The 27,062-nt window shown below is 44.9% G+C and overlaps 2 protein-coding genes across 2 annotated transcripts; one reads left to right on the top strand and one right to left on the bottom strand.

The window, feature by feature from the left end:
- Positions 1 to 1,128: 1,128 nt before the first annotated feature.
- LOC108933025 (mitogen-activated protein kinase 1-like) lies at positions 1,129 to 11,164 on the bottom strand. The gene is made up of 8 exons (XM_018749812.2): positions 10,585 to 11,164; positions 8,511 to 8,693; positions 7,563 to 7,752; positions 6,239 to 6,355; positions 5,841 to 5,955; positions 5,587 to 5,718; positions 4,355 to 4,464; positions 1,129 to 2,840 (listed from the first exon to the last, which is right to left on the bottom strand). The coding sequence occupies exons 1-8, from the start codon at positions 11,139 to 11,141 to the stop codon at positions 2,721 to 2,723; spliced, it is 1,524 nt and encodes a 507-aa protein (XP_018605328.2). The 5' UTR covers positions 11,142 to 11,164; the 3' UTR covers positions 1,129 to 2,720.
- A 9,319-nt stretch (positions 11,165 to 20,483) lies between these two features.
- Positions 20,484 to 26,620, top strand: tbx6 (T-box transcription factor 6). Its single transcript, XM_029246947.1, has 8 exons — positions 20,484 to 20,553; positions 22,058 to 22,262; positions 22,351 to 22,618; positions 22,914 to 23,057; positions 23,385 to 23,455; positions 24,013 to 24,086; positions 24,891 to 25,149; positions 25,417 to 26,620. The coding sequence occupies exons 1-8, from the start codon at positions 20,484 to 20,486 to the stop codon at positions 26,618 to 26,620; spliced, it is 2,295 nt and encodes a 764-aa protein (XP_029102780.1).
- The last annotated feature ends 442 nt before the right edge of the window (positions 26,621 to 27,062 follow it).

The following is a 27,062-nucleotide window of genomic DNA, read 5'->3' on the forward strand; positions in this document are numbered from 1 at the left end:
GAACTGTATATATATAATCCAGGAAACAAAAAACTAATAGTGGAGAGTGGAAAAAATTCACAACAAGCTTTATTTTTGTTATTTAATTCATATAATATTGATATAATGTATAGATTTACTATTAATCTGTATTCTGAGTATAGTATTACATAAATTACTTAAAATAAATCCTTTTAATACATTGAAAGAAAATTTCTGAAATAAATTGGCTTTTATTACACCCAAAAGCAAAAAAAACCCCACTTTTAAGTTGCTTGCCTGTAATAATAATAAGCCATAGCCATAAGTTTCAATTTAACACAATAACAAACAGGAAAAACATCGATTTTGCTACCTATACAGTCTATCCCATTCACTGTGTTTCACCGCAGATGTGGTCCTTTGTTTCGCTCGAGGCGAAATGCCGTTTTCTTTACTTTTTATACAACGCTTGAACGGGTGGGGTGTGAAATTAGCGAAAAAGCCAATGAATGACGAGAATCTTGCCCCCCAGGGAGATCCGTTTTCGTACAGCAACACCGTATCAAGCTGTTTAATACGACCACATCACACACCGCTATTTAAACCCCCGTTTACACTACGTCATACGCGACAGTCACTTTCTCTGTGGTCGGAATGGACAGCGGTCTGCTTGTGGAATTTCGGCATGCACAGGGATAACACATGCGGAAACTAGCAAGAATTCTTCAAACAGCCGTTTCTGTTTCGCTGCTTTTTTTGGAACATCTTTGTGAAATTAAAGCCGGTGGCCTTAAACTGAGAACAGCTCCTCGCAGCTGCACTGCCGTCTTGCGTCTGCGCATCCCGTCCTAAACAGAATGCCTCTGGTCTTCTAAAAATAGGATACAACATTACATTTCAGATATAAAACTGTATAGGCATATTACAAATATTCATATAAAGCAGGCAAGCCTAATTAGATATGGATTTTATCATCACAGCAGTAATGTAAGCCCTTTCAAAAACAATGTGGAGTCCAAACGCAGATGGACGGGCGAGAGAGAGAGAATGGTGCGGATGGAGGATGTCTACTACTACTAGGATGTGCACGGTGACTGCGTATGAAACAGGGCGCCAAGGCAACACAGTGCAGCTCCCCCGATTTAGAGCGGTGGGGGGCATGGCGAAGCTCACCGAAGAGGCCCTCTGCAGGGTGACTCGTGATACGGGAGAGGAGCGCCCGTCAGGAATTGGACACACAGGGAAAGTTAACGGATCAGCAACAAAAGCTTTTTAAACTGCATTACAAAACCATGCTGGCAAATCGTTCTTACACGAGATTGCAGAGGGATACAAGGAACTGGGCGTCCTCTCAGTCAGCAAAAAAAGAAAAAAAAAAAAAAGGGGGGGGTCTCGCAGGAAAATAAAGGAGCATGTTTTCCGCATGCAGAAACTACATACAGAACATTTATGGACAAGGGGAAAAAGAAAACCTCCCTGAAATATAAAGGTGCAGGAACATAGTGCTGAAGTGTGACACAAGGGACATCAGAAATGCTGAACCGAGGAGCCTGAAAGGACTGCGGATGGGTGAGGTACAGCTTCACAGGAAACGTAATGTGTGCGCCAAAGAGAAAAGAAAAAAAAACACCCTCCACCATTTCTCCAAAAGCAACATAATCCATCTGAAAAGCACATTGGGCACCAGTGAAAGTAACGGGAGTGCTGTACACAGACGCACTCAGCACTAACACTGACCGTGTGACCAACTCACCAATGATTTCAAGAAAATTTCAATACACAAAGCCCATTAATAATAAAATCTCATTTCTTTAAATAAAATGAATGTAAAGGTGTTATATATTCTCAAATGTAAATTCCATAAACCTAAAAAAGTGAAAACTTACTCTAACGACAAACAAAATTAATGACTAAATGTATACGGACGAAACGCATCCCCTTCTTCTGTCAAGTATTTCGACTGGAGAAAAGAAAAGAAAAAAAAAAACTAAAGAGAAGGGTCCAAACAGCAATGTGCACGTTTAGTGATGGACCGGAGCCCCACGGAGAAAGCAGAGGACAGGCGTGAGAAACATGGAGCTGGTTGGTCCAGGGAATTACATATCAGCACAAAAATACCAAAAAATTCCAATTGGTGAATTATCCCCCCCCAAAGACAAAAATTTAAGACATCACTTCTCCTTACGATACACACTTTTAAACATTTAACAGTTTTTTCCTTTTTTTTTTTTTTTTAAACACAGTATATCATGTTTCGTAGATTACTTGGATCCTTTTTAATCTGCTGCTTTGTCATCTGTCTTCAGAGCTGCAATGTGCACAGAGTGCAAGACCACATATGAATCATACATCAGGTTACAGAACAAATACTATGCATGCAATACATCCCATTTAGGTACGTGAAATTATGGATTCTCTTGGCCGCCGCCAGCTAGACCTGTCGCTCTTCTCAATGCATCGTTAAAGGGCGGTTATCGGAAAAAACGGTTAATATAACATTTTCCAAGCCTGTACTTGATAGGAACTTGTCCGCAACTTTTGTCAAACCCAAGTTAGACATTACGCTAAGCGCGGTGAAAGATCTGATCGTTCTCAGGCGGGTCCAGGTCGCCTGCAAGAGGATTTCAACAGAAACATGAGGTTGGATGTCTTCATATGGTGCATGGATGCAAGTTACAGCTTTCATTTTCACGTCCTTGTGGATCCTCGCCGTCACGTCAGCGCCGCCTCACCTTCCTCCACCGTCCTCCTCCAGTCCCTCAGGAGCCCTGGTAGTTGGCCTGGAAGCGGGCCGTTTCTTCGAAAATGAGCTCCTTCAGCTTCTCCTTGGGCAGGTCGTCAAGCTCCATGTTGAAGGTGAAGGGCTCCTCGGCGACGGGCTGCGAGCGCAAACACGGGAACGTGAGCGAGACGATTCAAATGGTGCAGCCGGAGCTGCCGTTCCCATGTCGTAACCATCTCTTTTGGCGCAAGAAATCTCGCAGAGCTGAAATGTCGCCAAGAGACGTCCACACGGCACTATGGTGAGCGTTCGCCACCGAAGCGTTAGCGATAAAAACAAGCAGAACCCAGATAGGAGCAGCGGCAACATCAACATTGCAACATTTTTCAAAGTTCTTAGTTATGTTGATTTTTGCTTCGATTGCGATTAAAGTTTATAGATACAAAAATAAAGTGTCAGTTTTGGCCACAGAATCCTGCTTTCACTATTTTTATGAAATTTGAGAATTTTTGCTCACACACATTAGGAACACCATATTGATAGATTTTAAACTCCATTTAACCAAAAAAAAATATATAAATATATATATTCTGCACTGGCACATTCTAGAAAACCATACAAACATAGCCTCCATTGGACAATTCTAGAAGGCAGTAGAACATTCTACAAAGTATGAAAAAACATTTCATAAAGCATCAGATCCTAAAAGGGACTGGAATATTTGGTGCTTGGAACCCTGTGTGAAAATTAGCTAATTTCAGGAATGTGTCAGTTTTTGGAAAAATATTCCAAAGTACAATCTAATGCCTAAAGTACATTTACTATAAGAAAACTGAATGGATAATGCAAAATAAATTATATATATACATATAGAGAGAGAGAGAGAGAGAGAGAGAGAGAGAGAGACACACAGTAAAACTTTTATGACATTGCATAAGCTCGTTCCTGCACATTGCTGGCAGTGGAGCTCAAAAGATTTCATCTCAGGATATGAAACTACAGAGGTACGAGAGCACGTCTTTCAACGAACACTCTACGATTACAGCCTTTAAAGGCTGCTGCACCGTGTGACTCGGATGGCCGACTAAGTAGTAGCGGTGAATTTCAACATGTGTTCACACAAAGTCTGTAAAACTAACATTAAATCTGATTTCTTTAAATGAAATGAATGTAAATAAAGGTATTAGAGATTCTCAGATGTAAAGTAAATGTTACTCTAACAACGCAAACAAAACTAATGACAAAGTGCATCACATTTATTAATTTCACTTAGCTGATACTTTTCTCCAAAGCAACTTACAGCATTAAGCTGGGTAATTTTTTACTGGAGCAATTTAGGATGAGTACCTTGATCATGGTACTACAGCTAGAGGTGGGATCTGAATCTGCCACCTGCCATCTGTTGAAAGTACGTACTGTTCAGTTGGATATTAAGCGTATATATGTATTTATATATGTTCTCAGCCTTTGAAGACATTTCAATTCTGAGAAGAGCTCAGTTACAGTATTGTTTGTATAGGGACTCAAGTTGAAATTAAGCAAAATATGTTTCAGCTATAAGGAGGGACTAGTTTTGTTAGCTAGTGCCCATTTCTCAAGTGCAAGCATGGTAACAAGCCATCCTGTCGGTACAAGACCTCTGGTGAGGAGCACAGGAAGATGACGGGATACCTCATCGGAGGGGTCGTAGTACTGCTCGAGGTAAGGGTGAGCGAGAGCCTCTTCCACCGTGATTCGCTTGATGGGGTTGAAGGTCAACATGCGGTCCAACAAATCCAGAGCTGAAACGGAAAAGGGGCCCAAATCAGAGCGGCGCACACGTGGCCTGTGGCGAGAAGCCGGAACCGCACAAAATACCGAACTTTTGCACTGTCAACTCCACACCGAGTACATTATGATACACGTAGGTGGAGTGTGTACTGAAGGTGTGTGCGAGGTGTTACTGGAGAGGGAGCAAACCATGCGTTCCAAGACTTCGAAGCAGGGGATACACAACAGAACAAACAAAAGAGAAGCTACATAAATCACTAGTTATACTACTATATACGGGCCGCTGGTAGCGCAACGCTTAGAGCTGCTGCCTTTGGACCTAACGGTTCCATGTTCAAATCTCACCTCTAACTAATACCCTTGAGCAATGCACCGACTTAAAATTGGTCCAGTAAAATTACTCAGGTAAGCGGCTTAACACGTCAATAACAACGCAACACGTGTCAATTTTCACATTGATGATTAAAGTTTATAGAAATAACACTAGTTCTTCTAGAGTGTCATATTTCGTTTGGTACTTCAGAGGCACTGGAAGATTTATAGAAGGCACCAGAATTTTCTAGAAAGTACCAAAACGTTCTATAAAGCATCAGATCCTAAAAGGTACCGAAACATTTGGTGCTTGGAACCCGGTGCCAAACTTTGCCAGAATTTGCTAATTTCAAGAACGTGGAATATTTTTCTGAAAAAAATGACACATAGTACGAACAAACGCCAAAAGTGGGATTAATCGAACAAAATAAAATGTGACATTGCGTTATGAATTCAAACCAACTGAATAGGACATGACAATCTGGCTGAATTTTTAGAATCAGTTACACCAGCTGATATGAAATGAGTAGTAAATATGCTTGAGGAAAATATTTAAGAAAGAAAAAGTCAGTACTTGATTTAACCACTTTCACGGGTGAAAAAGTATAAGTAACCGATCCGCGAACCCCGCGCTCTCAGAAACTCGGACTGAGCCAGCAGCAGAGTTACTCCAAAACCCCACGCCGAGAAAAGGTGGCATTCGCTCCGGGACAGGTGTGCGCGCGCACACACACACACACACACACACACACACACGCACGCACGCTGCCCAAACGCCGTGCGGCGAACGCGATCCGCGTTCCCGAATGCCGCACGTTCACCTTTGCTGTCGGCCTTGGGGAACAGTTTGTTCCACGGGATGCTGGGTTTCTGGGGCAGAGACTGCAGGTAGTTCCTGGCCTTCATGTTGATGATGCAGTTCAGGTCGTCCTGTGATGGGGAGCCAAGGATGCCTGGCAGAGGGAACAACTGTTCGTTAACAACACAATGCAACAACAGAATACCGAGAAGGGAACGTATGACAACGGCGGTAGACGATCGTGGGCCCCCCCCTCCCCCGGCTCGGTGCATTTACCAAGAATGTGGTTCAGCTGGTCCAGGTAGTGCTTCCCTGGGAAAATGGGTCTGTTGGAGAGCATCTCCGCCAGAATGCAGCCCACCGACCAGATATCGATGGACTTGGTGTAGCCCTAGGGAGCGGCAAGACAAAGCGGGACGTCACACCGCGAAGCATCGCAGCTTTTCAACGCTCGAGCACTCTTTGCGCAGGGTAAAGGCACTAGGACGACAACAGTAATTTGAATCATAAGCTTACATTATTTTAACCGTGTTGTTACTTTGTTTCCATAAGTTCAGGGCAAAATTTTGCAGAAACAACCAGGTATAGGAAAAAACTAAGGGGGATTCAAACCCGTGCAGCGTGCCTCACAAAATAAACAAGTGCGTGAGTGATGCGGAAAACCATGTTTGTACCTTCGAGTTGAGCATGATCTCTGGGGCGCGGTACCAGCGCGTGGCCACGTACTCCGTCAGGAAGCCTGTGTGATCGTGCTCCGGGTCGGCGATCCGAGCCAACCCGAAATCACAGATCTAACACCGAGAAAGAAAACAAGAGGAGATTGTGAGTGAAAGTCAAGACCGGAAGAAGAAAAAACATACTGTATAAATAGGGTAATATTTGGGGCAGCTGGGAGCAAAGTGCTTAGAGCTGCTGCTGCCTTGGGACCCAAAGGTCGCAGGTTCGAAGCCCCCTCAGCTGTAGTACCCTTGAGCAAGGTACTTACCCTGAATTGCACCAGTAAAATTATCCAGCTGTTTACATAATTGTAAATAGATTAACACTGCAAGTTACTTTGGAGAAAGGTGTCAGATACAGCTGTTTTAACAATAATGCTGCAACATCAATTTTGAGTTTACACTGAATGAAAAGCATATATATTATATAGTTACTAGTGAAAGTTCTGGGCTATCACTTAAAGTCAAAATTGTGTGTGATAAGGTGAAATTAGTAAAAAGGCAATTATACATCATTCATCCATGTGTACATATCTTTATGGTTAATATAAAACAGCACTTGGGGAATTGCAAGTTATAACAAAGTCGATCAGAAGGGAACTCCATCATGAAGCGGGAAGCACCTGCAACCAGAAATCTGGCAACAATCTTTTAAAAACGTCAGGCCAGGCACAGACTACGACACTTAAAACTGGGGAAAATACGTGCGACAGCGACCCAAAGAACCCGCAGCTGTACCAACACGCATTTTTAACGTGCCGCGATCGTCGGCGCTTTACGAAGTTCGAACAAAACCGGCGGCGTGGAATGTCAAGGCACAAAAACGACCACAAAGATCTGAAATGTATTCACATCTAAAGAGTCTTGACAGGTCAATGAGATCCAGCACATGATTGTAAAAATCACAAAATATCCATGGGTTCATCAAATAAAAATAAATGAGGGTTTGCCCATCAAAAATAAAGTTAAAAAAAAAAAACGTAAATACAGTATTGAGAGAAAACGAAATCACTGCTAGTAGCTTTTTGTCATTAATGATGGTTATTGTTTTAACACATTGCGATTCATGTGACGTGAAGACATAAAAAAGCATTAGGCGTCTTCTTCAGCGCAGACACACAGAAGGAACAGAACCGGGAATCTCGTATCAATTTTTCAGCTCCTTGCAATACTCCACCCTCCCGTCAAGCTGCTGTGTGTGTGTGTGTGTGTGTGAGAGAGCAAAGTGCCTGGATTCTCTGACACCGGTGCGAACACCATTGAGTGGTCATGTCGACTTCACCTTGAGGTCACAGGTGGTGTTGATGAGCAGGTTGGAGGGCTTCAGGTCTCTGTGCAGCACATTAGCAGAGTGGATGTACTTGAGGCCCCTGAGGATCTGGTAGAGGAAGTAGCAGATGTGGTCGTTGCTCAGCTGCTGAGTCTTCAACAGCTTGTACAGATCGGTCTCCATCAAGTCCTGCACTATGTAGCTGGTGGGAGAGTACGGTTAAGGGCCGTCGGACACGCGGCACGCCTCTTACCACCACGCTCAGCAACGTCGGGGAACGCAGCCATCGGACAATATCATTTCCGGTTGGCGGCAGCTAATTATACCATCTTAGTAAAATGACATTTCATTATGAGCTGTTCTGCGGGACTGTAAACCCACCCGACCCACCTTGGAACCCTCGTCTTAAACTTGACTGTACTTTCATCTGATCATATGTCATCTGGACCTTCTTACAAGAGCTCTCAATAAAAAAGTAAAACAACAGGTGAGATCAGGAAAAAAAAAAAATTAATTTGTCTGGCCTTACCTAAAAATTACACACTTGAGAGTCTCTGGGTTGTTTGAGGACCGGAGACTAATTCTTTACCTTTTCTGTCTGTAGCTTCAGAGAAGTATTGCTCATAATATTGCGGGTGGGTGTGTATATACCACACACTTGCGTATATATACACAAACAGCATTCTAAACAATGTCTCAAACTACAGAAACAAATAAAGGGTTAATCTCCAGCAATAAACTGTGCGAGTATCTCCCCACCATATATACACATAACACACTATATAAAATATGAAATAGATCATTAATTGTCAGTCTGATCAACATAAACCACTACTTGCCAAATGAGCCTTTTTAAATAAATGAACACCTGACTACAACGTAACCCTAACCCCAATCAGTTTACCCCGGTACACAATAACGGGTCCGGTTTTTCGCGCCCGGTGCATCCACGAAGGATACACGTCCCGCATGTTGTCGATGTGACGCGCTCTCAGGATGTCGTTGATGCCGATGATGTTCTCATGGCGGAACCGCAGCAGGATCTTGATCTCCCTCAAGGTGCGCTGGCAGTACGTCTGGTGCTCGAACGGGCTGATTTTCTTAATGGCCACGCGCAGCTTGTTCACGTTGTCATAGGCCGAGCTGCGGGGACGCGGCACAGAGACAAGGCGTCACACTGGAAACGTTGTTTCCGCAGGAAAGGAAAGTAGCGTGATGTGCGAGAGCTGCTTTACTTAAGTGTCTACTTGGTACCTGTGAGTGGGGGGAGTGATCACTTGGCAGGAACTGGAAATTCATATAGTAAAAATAAAAATAAGGAGACAGACAGACATCCAGCAGGTGGCGCAATTGTTAGAGCATGGTGCTTATTCCTGCTTTTCAACTCAAAGGACTCGGGTTCTAATCCCACTTCCTGCCGGAGCACCCTTGAACATATGTCCCTTGGCACACAGGGGGAGCCCATGTGAAGCGTTCCAGTACAAATTACCCAGAAGTGTAAATGGGTAAAATAACTGAACGGTAACTTGAGGCACAGCTGGCAGCGCACTTGTTAGAGCACCTGCCTTTGGTCCAAAAGGGTCATATGTTTGAATCCCACCTCCAGCTGTTGTACCCTTGAGCAAAGTACTTACCCTAAATTGCTCTAATAAAATTACCCAGCTGTATAAATGGGTAAATCAGTGCAAGTAACAGAACACAGTCACTTTAGAGAAAAGCATCAGTTACATTTTGTATAGTAAAGTTCTATAAGATCCTGATGGGCAGTGGCATCAATACCATGGTTTGTGGGGGGCAGCACCTCTGCACAGAGTGGAAGAGGCCAGGATGAGGAGGAAGTTCAGTCCATTATGGTGAAGTCTCACCCCCTCTCCCGCCCCTCCCCGTGATCCTGTGACCTCTGGGATCCCAGAGGTGTTGCCCCTATCTGTTCCTTTGTCTACAACTTGTAACTGTTTATATTTGGCATTTTTACCTTAGTTACTGCTATGACAATGGATGGTACACGCTGGTGTACCGTAAGTAACTGTGCTACATGGATGAATACATATTTTTTTTTAAAAAGTGTCAAACTACACAGAAAAGTACAGAAACGGTTGAGAAAGGTGACCCCCCCTCCCACCCAGGAGAAACACACAGGGCGATACATGTACTCTTTCTGTGCGTTGCGGACACGTTCGATGCAGCTCGTGCGCACAGGGTCGCGCGGCGCGCCCTACACGTGCGAAGGCCGAGCGCGAGCCCGAACAGAAGAGAAGGCAAGGCCGGCAGGGCGCGCGCGCGGCGCGTCATCGGCGCTGCAAGACGGACACACACACACACACACAGAGCAGGCCAATGAAAAAGAAGCGATGAATAAGAGATAAAAGGCAGCAGCAGAATTCCGCTGTTCTTCTTGTCTCTCTGATCATGTTTAGAAACACTTCGGTCTGCGGTTTTGAGCCGCGCTCTCTCTCTCTCTCACACACACACACACACACACACAAAATCGTATTAGATAACTGTACCGCGATCGGTGAGGACGGACGCACCTTGGCCATCGGCACGGGCACTAACTGCGCACGCACACTTCATGTGTGCTCACGTTTTATTGCACGCTAGACTCGAGGCCCGCACTGTTCGCTCTTGCCACTTCTTGAACAGTCAGTCACTGAGTCAGTGTATTATAATAAGCGCAACACACACACACACACAGCCGAGCCACGCCTGAAACACCACACACACACACAGCACAGTAGGTACTGTATATCTCGGCTCGTCCGCAAGTTGGAGTCGATGTTAAAGTTGTTATTCTGCACCTAAACGGACTTTTTTTCCAACGCGAATAACAAGTAGTTCAAACAAGATGAGTGTGTGTGCGCGCGCGCGCGCTGGCGGTGCTGCATCGCCCCACGTTTCCTGGAAGCGACTCGGCGCGCAGGAGCTTGTGCTTGCGCGCGCGCACAACAATTCCTGGCTCGCTCGCTCGTTCACTTGTTTGTTTGTTCGTTCGTTCGTTCGTTTGATTGTTTTGCGGCGGCGCGCGCTCCCTCACCACACCATGCCGTAGGCGCCCTCGCCGATGTACAGCAGGTCCGTGTACCGCGGGCCCACGTCGAAGTTCTGCCCCTTGACGGACTCGAGGCCCGGCTTGGCGCTCGCCGCCCCGGCTGCTGCCGCAGCGTTCCCAGGCCCGGGCGCGCCGCCGCTCGAGTCCGCGGCCCCGACTGCCGCAGTACTGCCGCTCGCATCCGCCATGGCGCCTCCCGCAGCGCCTCTTCCTGCCTTCTCGTCGCGCGGACACCGACTGCTGCGCCTCGACACTGACTGGCGTTTCTCCCTCGAGCTCTCGGCTGTTTCTTCACCCGTGTCTGTTTTGTTTTTCTCCCTTCTTTTTTCCCGCCCGCTTGTTTCCCTGAAAGACGCGCTGTATCCTGTCAAGGCCTCGCGCGCGCTCCCGCTCCCTCTCTCTCTCTCTCTCCGCGCGTGTGTGTGTGGCTCTAAACGGATTCCGACTGTGCGTCGGTCGAAACGCGCTCTCGCTCCGCGCGGCTCGGGCGGAAAAGAGTGCGCGCGCGCGCGTCCACAACAACGCTGCCTACGCCCGCGCATATGCGGCGCGCGCCCCTAAAACATGGCCGCGTGCGAGTGGGCGTGCCGCACCTCACGCTCACGAGCACAGAGAGGTGGAAGTGCGAGAAAGAACGACCAAAAAAAATGAATAAATGCTGCTGATGGGCTCACCGATATTAATATTAATTATATTAATTCATTAATTCATATTAATTAATATTTATCCCACTTATTATTGTTATTAAATGTTTATGCAAATACAATGACTTGCATTCTTGTGAGTGAACCTGTCGCTTCCCTCGTCATCTTGTCACAGAAACCAGTTCTGTCTGCTCACATCCACCGACAATTCCATTTTTTCGACATAAAAGTGATAAAAGAGCGATTTGAAAACGAGTGCCGCTATTTTTTATCGCGCTTATTACATTTATTCGTTTAGCTGACGTTTCTCCATAGCCAATTATTACAACTGCTTACCTAACTTTGGGAATTTATTCTTGGAGCAGTTTAGGGTTATTACCTTCCTCAGGGGTGTTATAGCAGGAGCCGAGATTTGCACCTCTGACCTCCAAGTTCGGTGGGCGACTTTAACCGCTACGCCACCCGCTGGCCCTTATATGTAAAATCAGTTTGAGCCTAAATCCAGTTTTAATGTACGTTTGTCTCTCGGTACCTGGTGGCAGAACTTCTCGGCTTTTGGTCTTTCGCGGCACATGGGGTACGTATGTAATACTTGAGTGTGCGTCGGGCCCTTGCTCTTCTCCACCTGTATCGCTTCTCTTGACTCGGTCACGGCCTCTCGGAGCGTCTCCTGTCACCGCCGTGCTGATGACACCCCCCTTCCTCCCTCGCACCCAGCCATGAGCCCCCCCCATGACGCCAAACTTGAGTGCCTGTCCTTAACCGCTCTGCTACCTGCTGGCCATGCCAGGTAATAATAAGAATTAAAATAACAACAATAATAATAATAATAGTATGAGTCCGTCCGGCCGACCGAACCACTCGCCCCATACGGGGCACGGAGAACCGGAGCCTAACTCGGCACACAGGGCGTAAGGCCGGAGGGGGAGGGGACACACCCAGGACAGGGCGCCAGTCCATCGCAAGGCACCCCAAGCGGGACCCGAACCCTAAACCCACCGAAGAGCAGGACCAGGACCACTGCGCCACTGCACTCCCTCTAATAGTATGAGTACATAAACAGAAAACGTAATTCTATTGTAGAACAACATATCAGGTATCGGGGAAGCAAAAAAATGTACAATACACTACATAGATTTATACAGGTTTGCACATCAGTGCACAAAAATATATATATATAAAATAGCATAAAAATAAATATATACTTCATGTCAATTATTTTGTTTTAATGTAACATAATAGTACAAGGTGTATATTTTGTAACCTCAAAGAGCACTAAAAATCCAATGTAAATATTTCATTTAAACACAACGTATCTGTGAAGACTGTGAGTGGAAAATGTACGGCTACGTTTGATTGTGTTACATTTTATGCCGGACACCTTCATACCCGTTACACAATGATGCAGTTGTACTTCTGTATTTACCACGCTGCAGGTGGGCGCCTGACATGTAAAAATGAGAGGCACATGATTTGCCCTGAGCATCTGTGCCGCTCCCGGTGCCAGGAGCAGTGCTGTAGAACCACCCGGAATCAGGCGAAAGGGACCGAACGCTTCTTGTGCTACGGAGCTGCGAACGGACCCACATCGCAACACTCTGTTATTTCCGTTGCTGTAAACAGCGCGTGTTGTTTTACTTTACTTGGTGGTGGGGGGGGCAGCAAAACGCTCCAGGCTCCGTGCAGTCAGTTGCTGAACCTTTTCTGGGGTCTAAGGTCTTGTTTACTGTGGTGTGAAGAAAAACCCAGCTTATGTCATTACCTACAAGAACACCACTGATCCCCCCCCTTCGGGGGGTCCTTAAAATAAAAATACACACACACATCTGAAACCGCTTGTCCCATACGGGGTCGCGGGGAACCGGAGCCTAACCCGGCAACACAGGGCGGAAGGCTGGAGGGGGAGGGGACACACCCAGGACGGGACGCCAGTCCATCGCAAGGCACCCCAAGCGGGACTCGAACCCCAGACCCACCAAAGACCAGGACCCGGTCCAACTCACTGCGCCCCCCTACAATAAAAAGAAAATAGTCAAATTAGTTTTTCCAGTTCCACCAGTACTTTCTAGAGCCTCTCCCCTATTTACGACCGATGCAACTTACGACCATTTGTACAAACGACTGAAAAAAAGTGTATAAATAAAAAAAATTAAGAAAAAAATATATGTAAATATAATAATTACGCTTGGTCGTACGTGCACCAGTGCCGACGACAGCACGGGTACGATAGTGACCGTCGGACGATTTCCTGGCGTTGTGTCCATCACAGCACCTCTCTCAGGTCTCTCTCTCAGTTGCCATTCGGTAATTCGTGTTATTCGAGTAAATGTAACAAATTTTCCTGCTGGACTAAACCATTATTGTATTAAACCCCAATGAAGATAATGAGTAAGAGGAAAAACCCATCTCCTCCTGATAGACCTGGCAAGAAGCCAGATAATCACGATTAAACTTGCATAACGTAAAAGATAAAAATGATGAAATATAAACTAAAAAATCTTAAATAAAAGCTAAAAAAATGACGGAATTATATAAAATGTCAATTAATAAAGCTGGTTAATAAAAATTGAGATAATCACGATAGGAATTGAGTAAGATAAAAGAATGTTGTAGAGGTACACGACTTCTACATACCATGCTAATATACGTCCGACTTGCGTCCATTTCGAGGCCAGACCTGGTCGGTCAGAACGGAACTTGGATGTACAGTGTGTCAGGGAATGGCTGTACCGTGTCTTTAGTGCGAACGTGAAGTTTACTAAATGAACAAATAATAATGCATGAAGATCATTAGCAAATAAAACATGCAATGTTTATCGAAAATTTATCTTGGTTTAATTTGATATTTAAACATTATGCGTCTGACCAGGGAGGTAAATTAGGATGTCTGGTGTCAGTAGAGTCCCCAAAAATTTGTGTGAGAGCAACAAATGTACAGTAGTGCGACAATTCTCGGAAAAATTGAGCACATTTATAAGAAACTGGGCCCAAATCACAGTCGTACGAAACAAATCAAAGCGCACTTGTGGGCTTGTTGGCCTTCCATACACTTCTAGATGCCCACAATCCCCTCTACCTACAAACGAACTGCTGGCACAATGTTGTATTTATCAGAGCTCAAATTGTAAACCCTATACCACACCAGACTGTTCAAAAAATGTGAAATAGGAGGTACAAAAAAAACACAATAACGGGGATTTTTGTTGTTGGTGAAGAATTACGGTAAGACGCCAGTGCATGATCAGCTCCACAACTGGACGGTTGGGGACGATTTTAATGGGATTAAAAACATCTACATCCACATGTACAAAAAGCGCTCCAACCGTCTCACAGGAATATTCGCCGAATATTAATCGTGGGGTACCAATAATTTTGAAACCTATGTTCTGTAGAAAAAAAATGGCACAACTGAAGAAAACTGTTTAGTTTATGTATGGAAAAATATTGTGTGAAAATCAAGGTATATGGGTTCCTCATATGTTTAAATCCAAATTATCACCCATTCCATGTGTTACTCCTTTTATATATTGATTTTTCCTCATTTTTCAGGAAGGGTGCCAATAATTCTGGAGTTGACTGCATGATTGAAAAGTGTATGAAGTACAGTGTGGTGGTGGGAGGATTTAGTTTGTGTTGGGAGTGGAAACAAATCTCAGAAGTATTCAGAAACCAAAAAAAAGCCATCATTTCAAGAGCCGACAAACGTTGCTTTGAGGAGACCTCCCGCTCTGCTTGTTAATAGAGGACCATAAGGTTTCAATGACTGCAGCTTGTGGTCATTTCCTTCTAATGAGCCCAAGCCCAGGTGCAGCCGGCAGAGCAGGAGGCCAAGTGTCACTGCGGCTACTGTCTGCCACCGTCCCCGGAAGGAGAAATAGAGCAACTTTTATATCTTATCTTATCCATCCATAATACATTATTTAACATTCAACCTTAATTCGTCTTTGGGTTGCTGGTGCTCTTTTTTCAAAAGTATGTGCACTAGGTGTCCATTTGTTCACCGAACATTGTCCCTCTATAAATATGGGTTTCGTGTGCATCCACAACACATATTTGTTATAATCTGTCTTAAAGATTTTTAACTGTGAACTGAGACTTTTTTTTAACTGTGATGTAGCAAGTGTAGATGTTTCCCCACTTGTTTGGTTTCCGCCGTCTTCAGCATTTCCTTCCCATTTCATATGTGCTGTAACTTTTGGCAGAAGATGTTGCATCTTATTTACAGCGCTGGCAATAAGGAAAAATTGACAGAAAGTGAATGATATGTTTTTATATGTCACTCTGCTATAAACACTGGCAATAATAATGTTTTAGTAGTCAGTTCTACTAGCGTTCTAATAATGTCTTCTAAAGCTGCCTGGATATTTTGCGTGTATTTTGTGTATCCTAAATAATGGGTTAAAAGTATATGCTGGACCTATTTAAAGGTATGTTTGTCTGCAGTATAAACAAAAATACCTGCGATGTGTGTGCTTTTGGTAAATTTGTTCCTGCTGTCAATGGCTTTGTAGGATAGGTCCCCTTCAGTGAATTTTTTTTTTTCAAAACAGTCTCAAAACAGCGCTTCAATGGGCACATCTTGGACTTGAATAATTATTATAATACCATAATACCATATTTGGAGCATTTCACACTTTTCTAGTGATTTGTATTTGTTTCTTACTATAAGCAAGTGCTGACTGTAATTGTTTGTAAAGAATGGTCAGGCTACAGGGGGTGGGGTGTGTTAGGGAACTAAATGGTCAGCAGTGCCTGGTGCACAAAGGTGAGGGGTTTAATATGGGGTTGCAGAAAAAAAAAATAACAATAACAACCATCCCTCCTTTCCCAGCAAAATCGCATTAAAACCTTTGCCGCAGTGTTTCTCTATAATTTACATTTATGTATTTAGCAGACACTTTTGTCCAAAGCGACTTCCAATGAACTCTATGTAGCGTTATCAGCCCACACACTTATTCACCGCGGTAACTTACACTGCTAAATGCACTGCTTACACTGGGTCACTCATCCATATATCAGTGGAACACACACAGTCTCTCTGTCTCTCACATTTTATGGGGGAACCTGAACAGCATGTCTTTGGAGTGTGGGAGGAAACCAGAGCACCCGGAGGAAACCCACACAGACACGGGGAGAACATGCAAACTCCACACAGACTGAGCAGGGATCGAACCCATGTCCTCTCGCACCACCCAGGAGCTGTAAGACAGCAGCGCTACTCACCGTGAACCGTTAGGTGTGTTATAAAAGAAGCGCCGAACACTTTACACTGTGAAACATTTACATTTATTCATTTGGACGACGCTTTTCTCCAAAGCGACATACAAGTGGGCCGACATAGAAGGGCCTTTTGCCGACCTAACGAGATGTATTTGGAACACGGAAAAAATTCCAGCTAAACCCAAGTCAAGCGTTTCTGTCCTTTTTCCAAATACTGAAAGTCTAGACTATTAAGTACCTTTGACAGATTGATCAACGAAGGGGGAAACTTGGACACTTTGATTCATTTTGATTGACTCACCGGGTCTGAATGTGATGAGTGTAGGACAAAGCACCCGTAGGACAAATAATTAATGAAATTTTTATTCTTCTGATTATTTGTAGTTTATGAACACTTCTCTGAATTGTAAAGTACTACATGTATAATATAATGAGACTGCAATAAGGAAGGAATTATAATTATAATATAGTAGCATACATTAATACATGCATTATAAATTTACAGCTCACTGCTAACCCTAAGCCTTAATTTATATTTTTCCTTCCAATCATAATGGTATTAAATGGCGTTAAAGTGCAAAAACAGACAAAAAGGGGGCTTTTGTTATTTTTTAATTTAATTAAGAAGGTTTTTTCCTACTTTACACTTCGACAGAGAGGGTTTTGTCCCGCTTTGTGTTTCAAAGGAGGGGGTTTTGTCCCGGGGGGTTTTGTCTGGACCCCAAAATGTGTCGCATCCCTGCACTCACCGCTTCCTTGCTGCTAGTGAACTACTGTCAGTCGATGTGTTATGAATTGTCGCGAGAATTATTCCTGCCAAGTTTTGATCCGTCCCTCATCCTCCAGTCTCCCCTCATCCCTGTGGGCTCTCCTCATTTCGGCTCGCACCCAGGCCCGCCGCGCTCCCCTATCCGGCCGAACGATATGCGGAAGAGCTTGGCGTGGCGGCGGTGTGATACCGCGGTATTTATGCCCAGACTGCACCGCATCCCCACACACAAACACACCGTGAAGTTGTAACTGTTTTTCTGAGCCCGCGGTGGCCGCATTCCACCCTCCCCTCCTGTCCCTCGTTGTGCGACAGACAGGCGTTTCTCACCTTCACCTCCACTTCCTTTCAGTCCCATCTGCCCTTCTTCGCCGCCCTTTACGCTGCTCCAAATGGCCAACGAAAACACCCCCGGAAACACTGCTCTCCTTTTCCTTTGCCTCCATCGTGCGTTTTTTCGCAGGGAGCAGTTCTAGTAAAACATGACATCGCATACATTTACATTTACAGCTATTCATTTATCAGATGCTTTTCTGCAAAGCGACGAACATCTCATGGAAAATACAACGTGTTCATCGCATTAGGAGAAAGAGACACTTGGATGCAGACGTGTGATTCTTAAGTGCAGTTAGTTTGTTTCTTTCCACCATATGAACCAATGTTCATCACACCAGTAGCTGCATAAAACTTTATCCGCATATCGATGATTCCTGATCGCCTTCCTCATCATTTTTTTTGGAGATACATATGAACGTTGACACGAGCAGAAAAGGTCACGTTCGGCATTTCCTCGACTGAAAGAGCTCCTTTACGGCCATGCTAGTCATTTCTGATTTCTGTTTTTTATTCGGAAATAGTTCATCGTGTCCATGCATGGACACACCTCGTGCGCAACGCAGCCGTGTAACGCGCTCGTACCGCTCCGGTTCGCATGGAACACAGGCCTGTGTGCTTATCTAAATCATAAATCACCTATTTACTTCTGAACACAGAAAGAGAAGCATTTTGTTTTGTTGTAACTGTGCTCCTGTGCAGCTTTAATTTTACTGATGCGATGTGATTATTGTCTTACCTTTAGACTGCCTTTCATCTTCCCTGTGGCATAGTAACATGAGGGTAATAATATCTATCTATCTATCTATCTATCTATCTATCTATCTATCTATCTAGGGTGGTTTACCTTCAGTTGTCACCCTGGTTTTATCAGGTTTTGGCTATAGTAAAACTATAATGTGTAAATGTTGATTTTGCCATTTGTTTTGCAACTTATTATAAATACCGAAAATAATGAGTATGTAATTCGTTATTTATTTTGTTACTGTTTATACTATATTACTGTAGGATAATAGGGGGGTGCAGTGGCGCAGTTGGTTGGACCGGGTCCTGCTCTCCAGTGGGTCTGGGGTTCGAGCCCCGCTTGGGGTGCCTTGCGACGGACTGGCGTCCCGTCCTGGGTGTGTCCCCTCCCCTTCCAGCCTTACGCCCTGAGTTGCCGGGTTAGGGTTAGGCTCCGGCTCCCTGCGACCCCGTATGGGACAAGCGGTTCAGAAGATGTGTGTGTGTGTGTGTGTACTGTAGGATACTGTGATAAATATATGTACTATTATTTTGTCGGTACAACTGCGACTTGTTATTACATGTCATGTTATGCTGCTGTGTGCGAATTTCCCTGAAGGGATTAATAAGGTGATAATTGTCCTCTCCTGTCCTGTCCTGTCCTGCTCTGCCCTGCCCTGCCCTGTCCTATCCTGTCCCGCCCTGTCTTGTCCTGTCCTGTCCTGTCCTGTCCTGTCCTGTCCTTTCCTTTCCTGCCCTGTCCTTTCCTGCCCTTGTTTTGTTCTAGTAGGCAATGGAAAACCGACTGTCTAATGTGTGCTGTGTGTCTGGGCTGTTCATCCGTTCTTTCAGTGGAGTTGCACTGCTTTCCCACGCTGTTTACCCAAGAACAAACTGGAGTTATTGCGCCTTCCACCTGCACAGCCCCCTCACCTCCTGCTGAGAGCACAAGAGGGAACCCGACCATGAGGACCTCATGTCGCTGAAAGCACTGAACCCCACAGAGGGGGGTTGAAAGGGGAAGGTTTACTGCTCTGGAGGAAGGGGGGGGTGGGTCACATTTTTCTATGCAAAATAACTCAAAACAGAAATAAAATGATCTGCATTTGCATTTGTTCATTTAGCAGACCGTTCCTCGAAGTGACGTGCACCTCGGAGAACAATGGAGAAGCGCATCTCGTCAAGAGAAGGAGAGATTCGGATACAGACGCGTGATTCTGGAGCGCAGTCAATTTGTCACACACCACAGCGTGAACCAGTGTGCATCACACAAGTAACTGCGTAAAAGTTTAACCATCATTCAACAATTTCTTGTCAAAAAATGATTAAACATAAACATTTACATGTTCATCACGCGCTACGAGGCCAGTGGAGAAGGGAATCCGAAAGAGGTGAGTTTTGAGACCCTTCTGCACAGAGATTCAGCAGTTCTGAGTGAGAGGGGGAGGTCAGTCCACCCAGGATGGTTGGGGTGTAGCAAGTGAAAAGATCTTGCAGACATCTGGGAGCATAATTTCTCTTTATTTCTCTACAGCAGATATCGTGCACACGGACCATTAATTTTAAGAAACACAACCCACCCAAACAATATAATTTATAATTACACACCAATCTAAACACCCTATATAAATACATAGAGTGCGCTGGGACGTTTTCCCAAAATTGACTCCACCTTTGCAGTTTTTTTTTTCATATTTGGTTCAGGCTACCGCATGTCTTTGAATGGCTGCATGATAATTTGTGAATAAATTTCATTTCCGCTCTGTACCCGTTTCAGCCATATAGCTCTGTTTAGAGTGGCGCGTTTCGATGCGCCGTCGGTGTTTGTTTATGTAGCTGTGTAGGGAGACAAGATGGGCCAGGGCCTGCAGGTTGGTGTGAGTCACACATGAGGGTTGAAGTGTGAAGGTACCACCATTTGGTAAATGTGTGAAAAAACGACCCACGTATATAAGGTGGAGACACCGAGAGGAAGACGTCTGGGCGCTGAGAGGAGGCGAGGGAACAAGAGCAAGTAGAAAAGAGACGGCGCAAAAGTATCGAGGAGAACTGATAAACCGTTCATTTTTGGAATCGCAGAATCGAAGGACTTTTTCGTACCTTCATATTAACTAGACGGAAAGGAAGAGGAAAACGCGGGCGGCTCTGCCTGGAGACCGTGGGCGACTGAGTGAGCGGAAGAAAGGGCACGTGAGATGCTGGGGGTGGACATGTATGAGACTTTGGCCCTGGGGCCTCCAAGATGGACCGACTGCTGCTACAGAGGTGAGTTTCAAAAAGACGGGTAGTTCTTAGAAGGCCTGGGGCTTTCTGGAGGCAAGGAAGGCAATCACCGTACCTGTGTGTGTGTGTGTGTGTGTGTGTGTGTGTGTGGAGACTTCATTCAGAGGATCAGCTCAGTCACTTTGTTCAGAGCAGGGTTGACCAACCTTTTTTGGCCAAAGGCCACAATCATTATTGTGAACAGATCCAAGCCCTGTATGTGTAAAAATCATAGTAAGAAACAGTAAATCTTAAATCTCTAAAAATGAAAAAAAAAGTATATGTATATACATATATATAGTGTATATACACACACACACACACACACATTTTCTGAACTGCTTGCCCCATACGGGGTCGCGGGGAACCGGAGCCTAACCCGGCAACTCAGGGTGTAAGGCCGGAGGGGGAGGGGACACACCCGGGACGGGACGCCAGTCCGTCGCAAGGCACCCCAAGCGGGACTCGAACCCCAGACCCACCGGAGAGCAGGACCCGGTCCAACCCACTGCACCACCGCACCCCCCACAGTATATACATTTTTCTAAATTTAATTTTATTTAAGTGAGGTGTGTGTTCAGCTCTATGTGTTTCAGCTACATTGTCACATGATCAAATAGAATTTATAGTATTTATGGTAGGTGTGGTATATATTAATAATTTTACAAATGTTCTTGCAGGCCACACGTTGGACACCCATGGTTTAGAGACTGTACTGCGCATCAGTTTTCGTGTGTAAACAGTCTGATTCCAGCGCAGTATTGCAATGAGTTTGTAAGAAACTACTACAGTAGGTAGCTACATTACGGCTATTTCGTTCTCGAAATTCGGTACATTTTGGTCTCGGCTTTTTCTTGAACCTTCTAATCGCGCTCTAATCACCAGTCTAGCTGTAAGTGGAAGGAAACTGACCGACTGACTAATCACTGTTTTAAATGTAAATGACAATTTACCCTGCTTTTTGATATGCATATTACTTTGCAAGCAAGACTCTCACTGTAACGTTAAAGAAATATTTGCATAATATCAATCACCTCTCATTGATTATCACAATGTAACAGAAATGTTATTTTTCTATTTTTTGCAATTTCCATTCATTTTTTTTTTCGATTAATCACATTTTTGGCGTTAGTTTGTACTATATGTCACTTTTTAGAAAAATATTCCACGTTCTTGAAATGAGCCCGTTTTAGTACTGGATTCCAAGCACCAAATAATTCCAGTACCTTTTAGGATCTGATGCTTTTTAGAATGTTTTGCTACTTTCTAGAATGTTCTGGTGCCTTCTAGCTTCATCCAGTGGCTGTAAAGTACCAAGCTAAAACTGAAACTCTAGAAGAACTACTGCTATTTCTGTAATCGGGTAACTTTTGACTAATCATAATCAATGCAAAAATCAACATAACTAAGAACTTTGAAAAATTTTGCAGCCTTGTGTTTGTTGAGTAACTTGAAGGAATTACGGTATACGTCAGTATCGGTGATGGACTCTTGCGGTGAATTTCAGAAAGAGATGCACAGTCCCACCTGCCGCTCTTTCCAAGCACTTGTGACATGACCAGAACCGTACCGGGCTCAATCCTGGCCCCCGCTGTCCCCATAAACCTGAGTGGCAAAGAACAAGGTAACTTCAAAATGGATCTAGAAAACTCATCCTTGTGGAAACAGTTCAGTGGCATCGGGACCGAGATGGTCATCACCAAGACAGGCCGGTACAGGAACTCATTTTTTATCATTTCTATGGTTCTGCACCGTTTCTTCACGTTTCGTACGGCCTTATTGCCTCCGTTTCTCGCCCAGCCGCATGTTCCCGCAGCTCAAAGTGAAGCTCTCTGGGCTGAACCCCTCCCTGCGCTACATTCTGTTGCTGGAAGTCGTCCCGGCGGATGCGTCAAAGTATCGCTTCCAGGGAGGCTGCTGGCACGCCGTGGGCAGCGCCGAGCCACGCCTCCCCGACCGTATGTTCATCCACCCGGACTCCCCTGCCACGGGGGCCCACTGGCAGGGCAGGACCATCTCCTTCCATCAGGTCAAGTTGACCAACAACACGCTAGACACACACGGACATGTAAGCCCGATTCGCGCGTGTGTGTTTCCTCGTGTGCCTTGAAGAGCACGAACAGAGGCAGCTTCACATTCCTACAGTCCTCACTGCACTTACAACAGGGCTGTGCATTAGAACATTCTAGAATTTCTCCCTGAGTTGCCGGGTTGTCCTTGACTCAATGGCATTTCCTTGTTCTCTTGTTTCGGTACTTGAGCGCTCTATGCTATTCATATTTTATATTTTGTTAAGGATGATTTAACTCGGCAACTGATTTCCACTAAAGCCTGAGATGTTCTCCATAATTTCTCACCCTCAGATCATACTTCACTCCCTCCATCGCTATCAGCCACGTGTGCATGTGATCGAGGCTAGAGATGCGCGGATGTGGGGAGGGATCCGCCAGTCCTTTGTTTTCCCTGAAACTCAGTTCTTCGCAGTCACAGCTTACCAGAACAGCAAGGTAAAAGAGATGGTTTAGAATGGTTGGAGTATAACAGTGTTGCCAAGATCTAGAAATAATGTGGTAAAATCACTCTGGGGTGAGAGGAAGGTGAAGCATAGAGAGACAAAACCAGGGTGAAAGTGTAAGAACAGAATAATTCAGCACTTCTCACTCTATATGTAGCTGTACTGTAGTAAGTGAGTCAAGCAGCAGCTGTCTTTGGTCTTTAGGTATCTAGGTTGGGGAAGTATTGCATGAAACATTTCAAGAATTATTTTGGGAGGAAGGTCAACACAATATTCAAAATTGTCCTGTTTTGTTTCGCTGCTGGTGCTGCTCCCATAGATCACTGAACTGAAGATCAACTCCAACCCGTTTGCGAGGGGATTCAGGGAGAACGGCATGAACAGCAAGAGGTAAAGAACGTTCTCCTGAATCTACAGCTGCATGGAGATCAGTAACAGATGGGAAAACTAGTTAAGAAAATGTATTTCGAGTACAGGTGGTTCCCGATTTACGATGGTTTGGCTTATGATTTTTCGATTTTCCAATGGTGAGCTGGTGATAGACGTTCAGTATAAACTGTACTTCGGATTTTGAATTTAGATTTTTTTTCCGGGCAAGCAATATGCGGTGCGATACTCTCTCGCGATGCTGGGCAAAGGCAGCGATCCACGTCTCCCAGTCTGCCACGCGGAGGTGTGTATTAGGTGTATTATATGCATTTTCGACTTACAATATTTTCGATTTACGATGGGTTTCGTGGAATGTAACCCCATCGTAAATCGGGGACCACCTGTACATGCTTTTTAAGAATGATTTAATAAAATAGCACAAAGTATTATGTGAACAGTCCAAATCAACCAGTGTTCCCCCCTGCCAAATATGGTTTCATACAATTGATTCATTTTAAATTTGAATCATTTACTTTCAGCAACTTTCCTACATCTTTCAAACTGTGTGTGACTTGCAGACAAAGAGAGGCGAGGCTCAAGAAAAAATTAAACTGCAATTCTAATCAGCAGCAAGAACTGCTAGATGATGCTGGTAAGTGAAGCCACTAGGCACAGTCAAAAGTTTGAGTACACCTGAGCAACTTAGGCAATGGTTGTATGGGATGCACATGACAGAAGAGTCAATGCAAAGCAGCCCAGAAGTGTCCCATATCTCTGGGGAATGTTGCGGAAGAGTTGGGATTGCGTTAAGTGATGTCCGGCTCAAACTTGTTGATTGACCATAGCCCCCCAGGAGTTCAATTCCCCAACTTACTATCAGTCTGGAGTTTTTGTTTTCATCTCCTCCACTGCCAATTTGCCACTTCACACACACACACACACACACACATTTTCAGAACCGCTTGTCCCTTACGGGGTCACGGGGAACCGGAGCCTACCCGGCAACACAGGGCGTAAGGCCGGAGGGGGAGGGGACACACCCATGGACGGGACGCCAGTCCGCCGCAAGGCACCCCAAGCGGGACTTGAACCCCAGACCCACCAGAGAGCAGGACTGCGGTCCAACCCACTGCGCCACCGCACCCCCTCCTTTGCCACTTCATTATGTCTTAATCTTCACTATCTCTTTAAAGAACATCTGTGTTCAGAATATTTCATATATTTGTCAGCATATCTGTTTTTTTTAAATCCTCCAAATTTATTTTATATTGCTCACCGTTCTGTTTTTGATATTTTCTGTAATCTGTGAAAGCACTGAGTCTGCCTTCAGGATAGAGTGCTGTGTAAAGATAAGTTGTGTTGTACTGTACTGATATTACAGCTTACATGAGGCAGCAAAAGTAAACATCCACAATATATTAATGACAATGTTATGTTTTTCTATTTTAATCATCAGAGTCTCATGAGCCATGCGAATCCTCTGAGCAATCTGCAAAAAACTGCCAGGACCTTGACCTGGGTAGCCTCCCAATCCCCGATTCTGCCTGCAGCTGCAGCCCGAATGATCCCAACTTGAGGGAAACATCTGTGGTAGACGAACGTCAGTCCCTCAGTCTCACCCAGGCCTTCCTCCCGCGTCCCACTGAGAAGATTACAAACACCGCTGAAAATGTGCAATCGAATGCTGACGCCGATAGTGACGGACTAATGGAAAAGTAGGTGCTAATTATTGATTGTTTTTCCTGTGATCCAAATGTTTAAACAAATAGGTTTACTTTTACATTACTGGAGTAACTCTTGCTAGAGTTTAAAGCGCTCACCTTCCGAAATTGTTCTTGAAATGAACTGGTAGCAAAAACATGTGAAGGTAAGAAATAACAGACTATCTTATGCAAGTCTTAGTGGTTCTAATGATTGATTGACGTAATTGATTATGACATTTCGAGGTTTATGTTAACGCCAGCCTTCATTTGTCTCTGCAGCTCTGGCCAAATAATTCTCGCTTCATACAACCAAGCTTTTCCCAACCCTCACACCAACTGCACCTCCTTCCCTTCTGCATGTCTACCACAATCTGCACCACCTTATCAGTCTGTCCCCCCCTCTGTGTCTCCGTATTCCTCCCTTCCTCCAGGGTCATCCTCTTCTCCAGCTCCTGTCTCTGTATCTCTGTGTCAATCCCTTCCTCCTTCCTCCTATCCTTCTCTCCTTCCAGCTCTGCTTCCCATTTCCACTTCCTCCACTTCTCTCCAGACCTCATCGTCCAACTACCACCTTGTATCTCTTCCATCCTCCTCTCCTCAACCCCAAGAGGCCCCACCAGTTACCTCCTATCCAGCCCTCTCTAACTCCAGCTCCCCAGAAGCTCTCCTTAGTCCTCTACCCTCTCACCCATCTTCAGCATATCTCAGCCTCCATCATTCAGTCTCTTCCAATACTCCTCCATCCATGTGTACTTCAAATAACTCACTGACTACCACCAATAATAACCCCCCTTCTGTGCCCAGCGAGACTAGTCTGACTCCTACCTCGTATTCTTCCCAACCTTCCCGTGACTCCCCTTCCTCTCTTCCTGAAACCGTTACACCAGGATCTGTAACTAATCAGGCTCACCTCTCTACCATTGATCCGACTGATCCACCCTCCACAGGATCTCAATACAATCCCGCTGCCAGTCACACTCTGCCCACTTCCACCTTCCCCTCTTCCTCAGTCCATGCTTCTCACTCAGTTCTCAGCCACTCCGCTGTCTGTTCTTTAGCTTCATCTGTATCATCCTTCTCTTCTCTTTCCCCAACATCTGGCCACGACGCCTCCTCTCTTCCTAATCACCCTCTCCCACCAACCAGTTATCTACCTTTTCCCTCCTCCACATCTTCCTCCTATCCATCCTCTGAAATTGCCTCCTTCCCTCCATTCAAGACCAGTTCTTCCTATCTGTCAGAAATGGTTCCACACACTACTCTCATGACTACCCTTGAGCCCACGCTTCCTTCTTGTCATACATCAACCTCTCCTTCTCCTAGTTCTCTGTACCCATCATTCCCCTCCTACCCACTAAGGATATGCCAAGATCCACACGCCTCCTTCACCATCCCTCTCAGGCATCTTTATGGACAGCATCGACATGGACACACATACAGTCAGAGGACCTACGTGGAGATTCCGAGCAGGGCTATATTTTAAATGACATCACTTGAGGCTTTGTGGGTGATGTTTTTACATATGATTTCTTGGATTGCAGGTTTGAATCTGACCTTCACTGTTTGCCACTGTAAACCGTCCTTAGCCCCAGTGGAGTGAAACCTGTACACAACGCCAGTCCACTTTTACACCCTGTGCCTTTTTGGACAGGCAGTAGGATACTGTTGAATATGTCATTGATAAATATGAATAGTTTTGCTATGTTTTTTTAAAGATCATTATATTGAAGTGTAAAAAGACATGGGGACACCTAAGGCATGAGTTTAAGAAACTGTGTATCTTTGAAGACAATGTACTGCCTAAATATTGTCTCTTAAGCGTTTGGAAAAAAAATGAGAATTAAGATTTTAGTGTAGCTATGAGGAATTGTGAGAACAAAGTAGGATGACCTTACTGTCAAAAGTTCTGAGAAAGCATTATACTG

Source organism: Scleropages formosus, chromosome 20, assembly GCF_900964775.1.
Source record: "Scleropages formosus chromosome 20, fSclFor1.1, whole genome shotgun sequence".
NCBI lineage: Eukaryota > Metazoa > Chordata > Actinopteri > Osteoglossiformes > Osteoglossidae > Scleropages > Scleropages formosus.

Excerpts from the sequence above, each read along its gene's own strand:
- LOC108933025 (XM_018749812.2), bottom strand. The coding sequence starts at position 11,141 with ATGCGCGGGCGTAGGCAGCGTTGTTGTGGACGCGCGCGCGCGCACTCT. Across the intron at positions 6,356-7,562 it reads ACACCACCTGTGACCTCAAG|ATCTGTGATTTCGGGTTGGC; the intron begins GTGAAGTCGACA and ends TCTCGGTGTTAG. Across the intron at positions 5,956-6,238 it reads AGATCATGCTCAACTCGAAG|GGCTACACCAAGTCCATCGA; the intron begins GTACAAACATGG and ends GCCGCTCCCTAG.
- tbx6 (XM_029246947.1), top strand. The coding sequence starts at position 20,484 with ATGCTGGGGGTGGACATGTATGAGACTTTGGCCCTGGGGCCTCCAAGA. Across the intron at positions 20,554-22,057 it reads GACCGACTGCTGCTACAGAG|AAAGAGATGCACAGTCCCAC; the intron begins GTGAGTTTCAAA and ends GGTGAATTTCAG. Across the intron at positions 24,087-24,890 it reads AGAACTGCTAGATGATGCTG|AGTCTCATGAGCCATGCGAA; the intron begins GTAAGTGAAGCC and ends TTTAATCATCAG.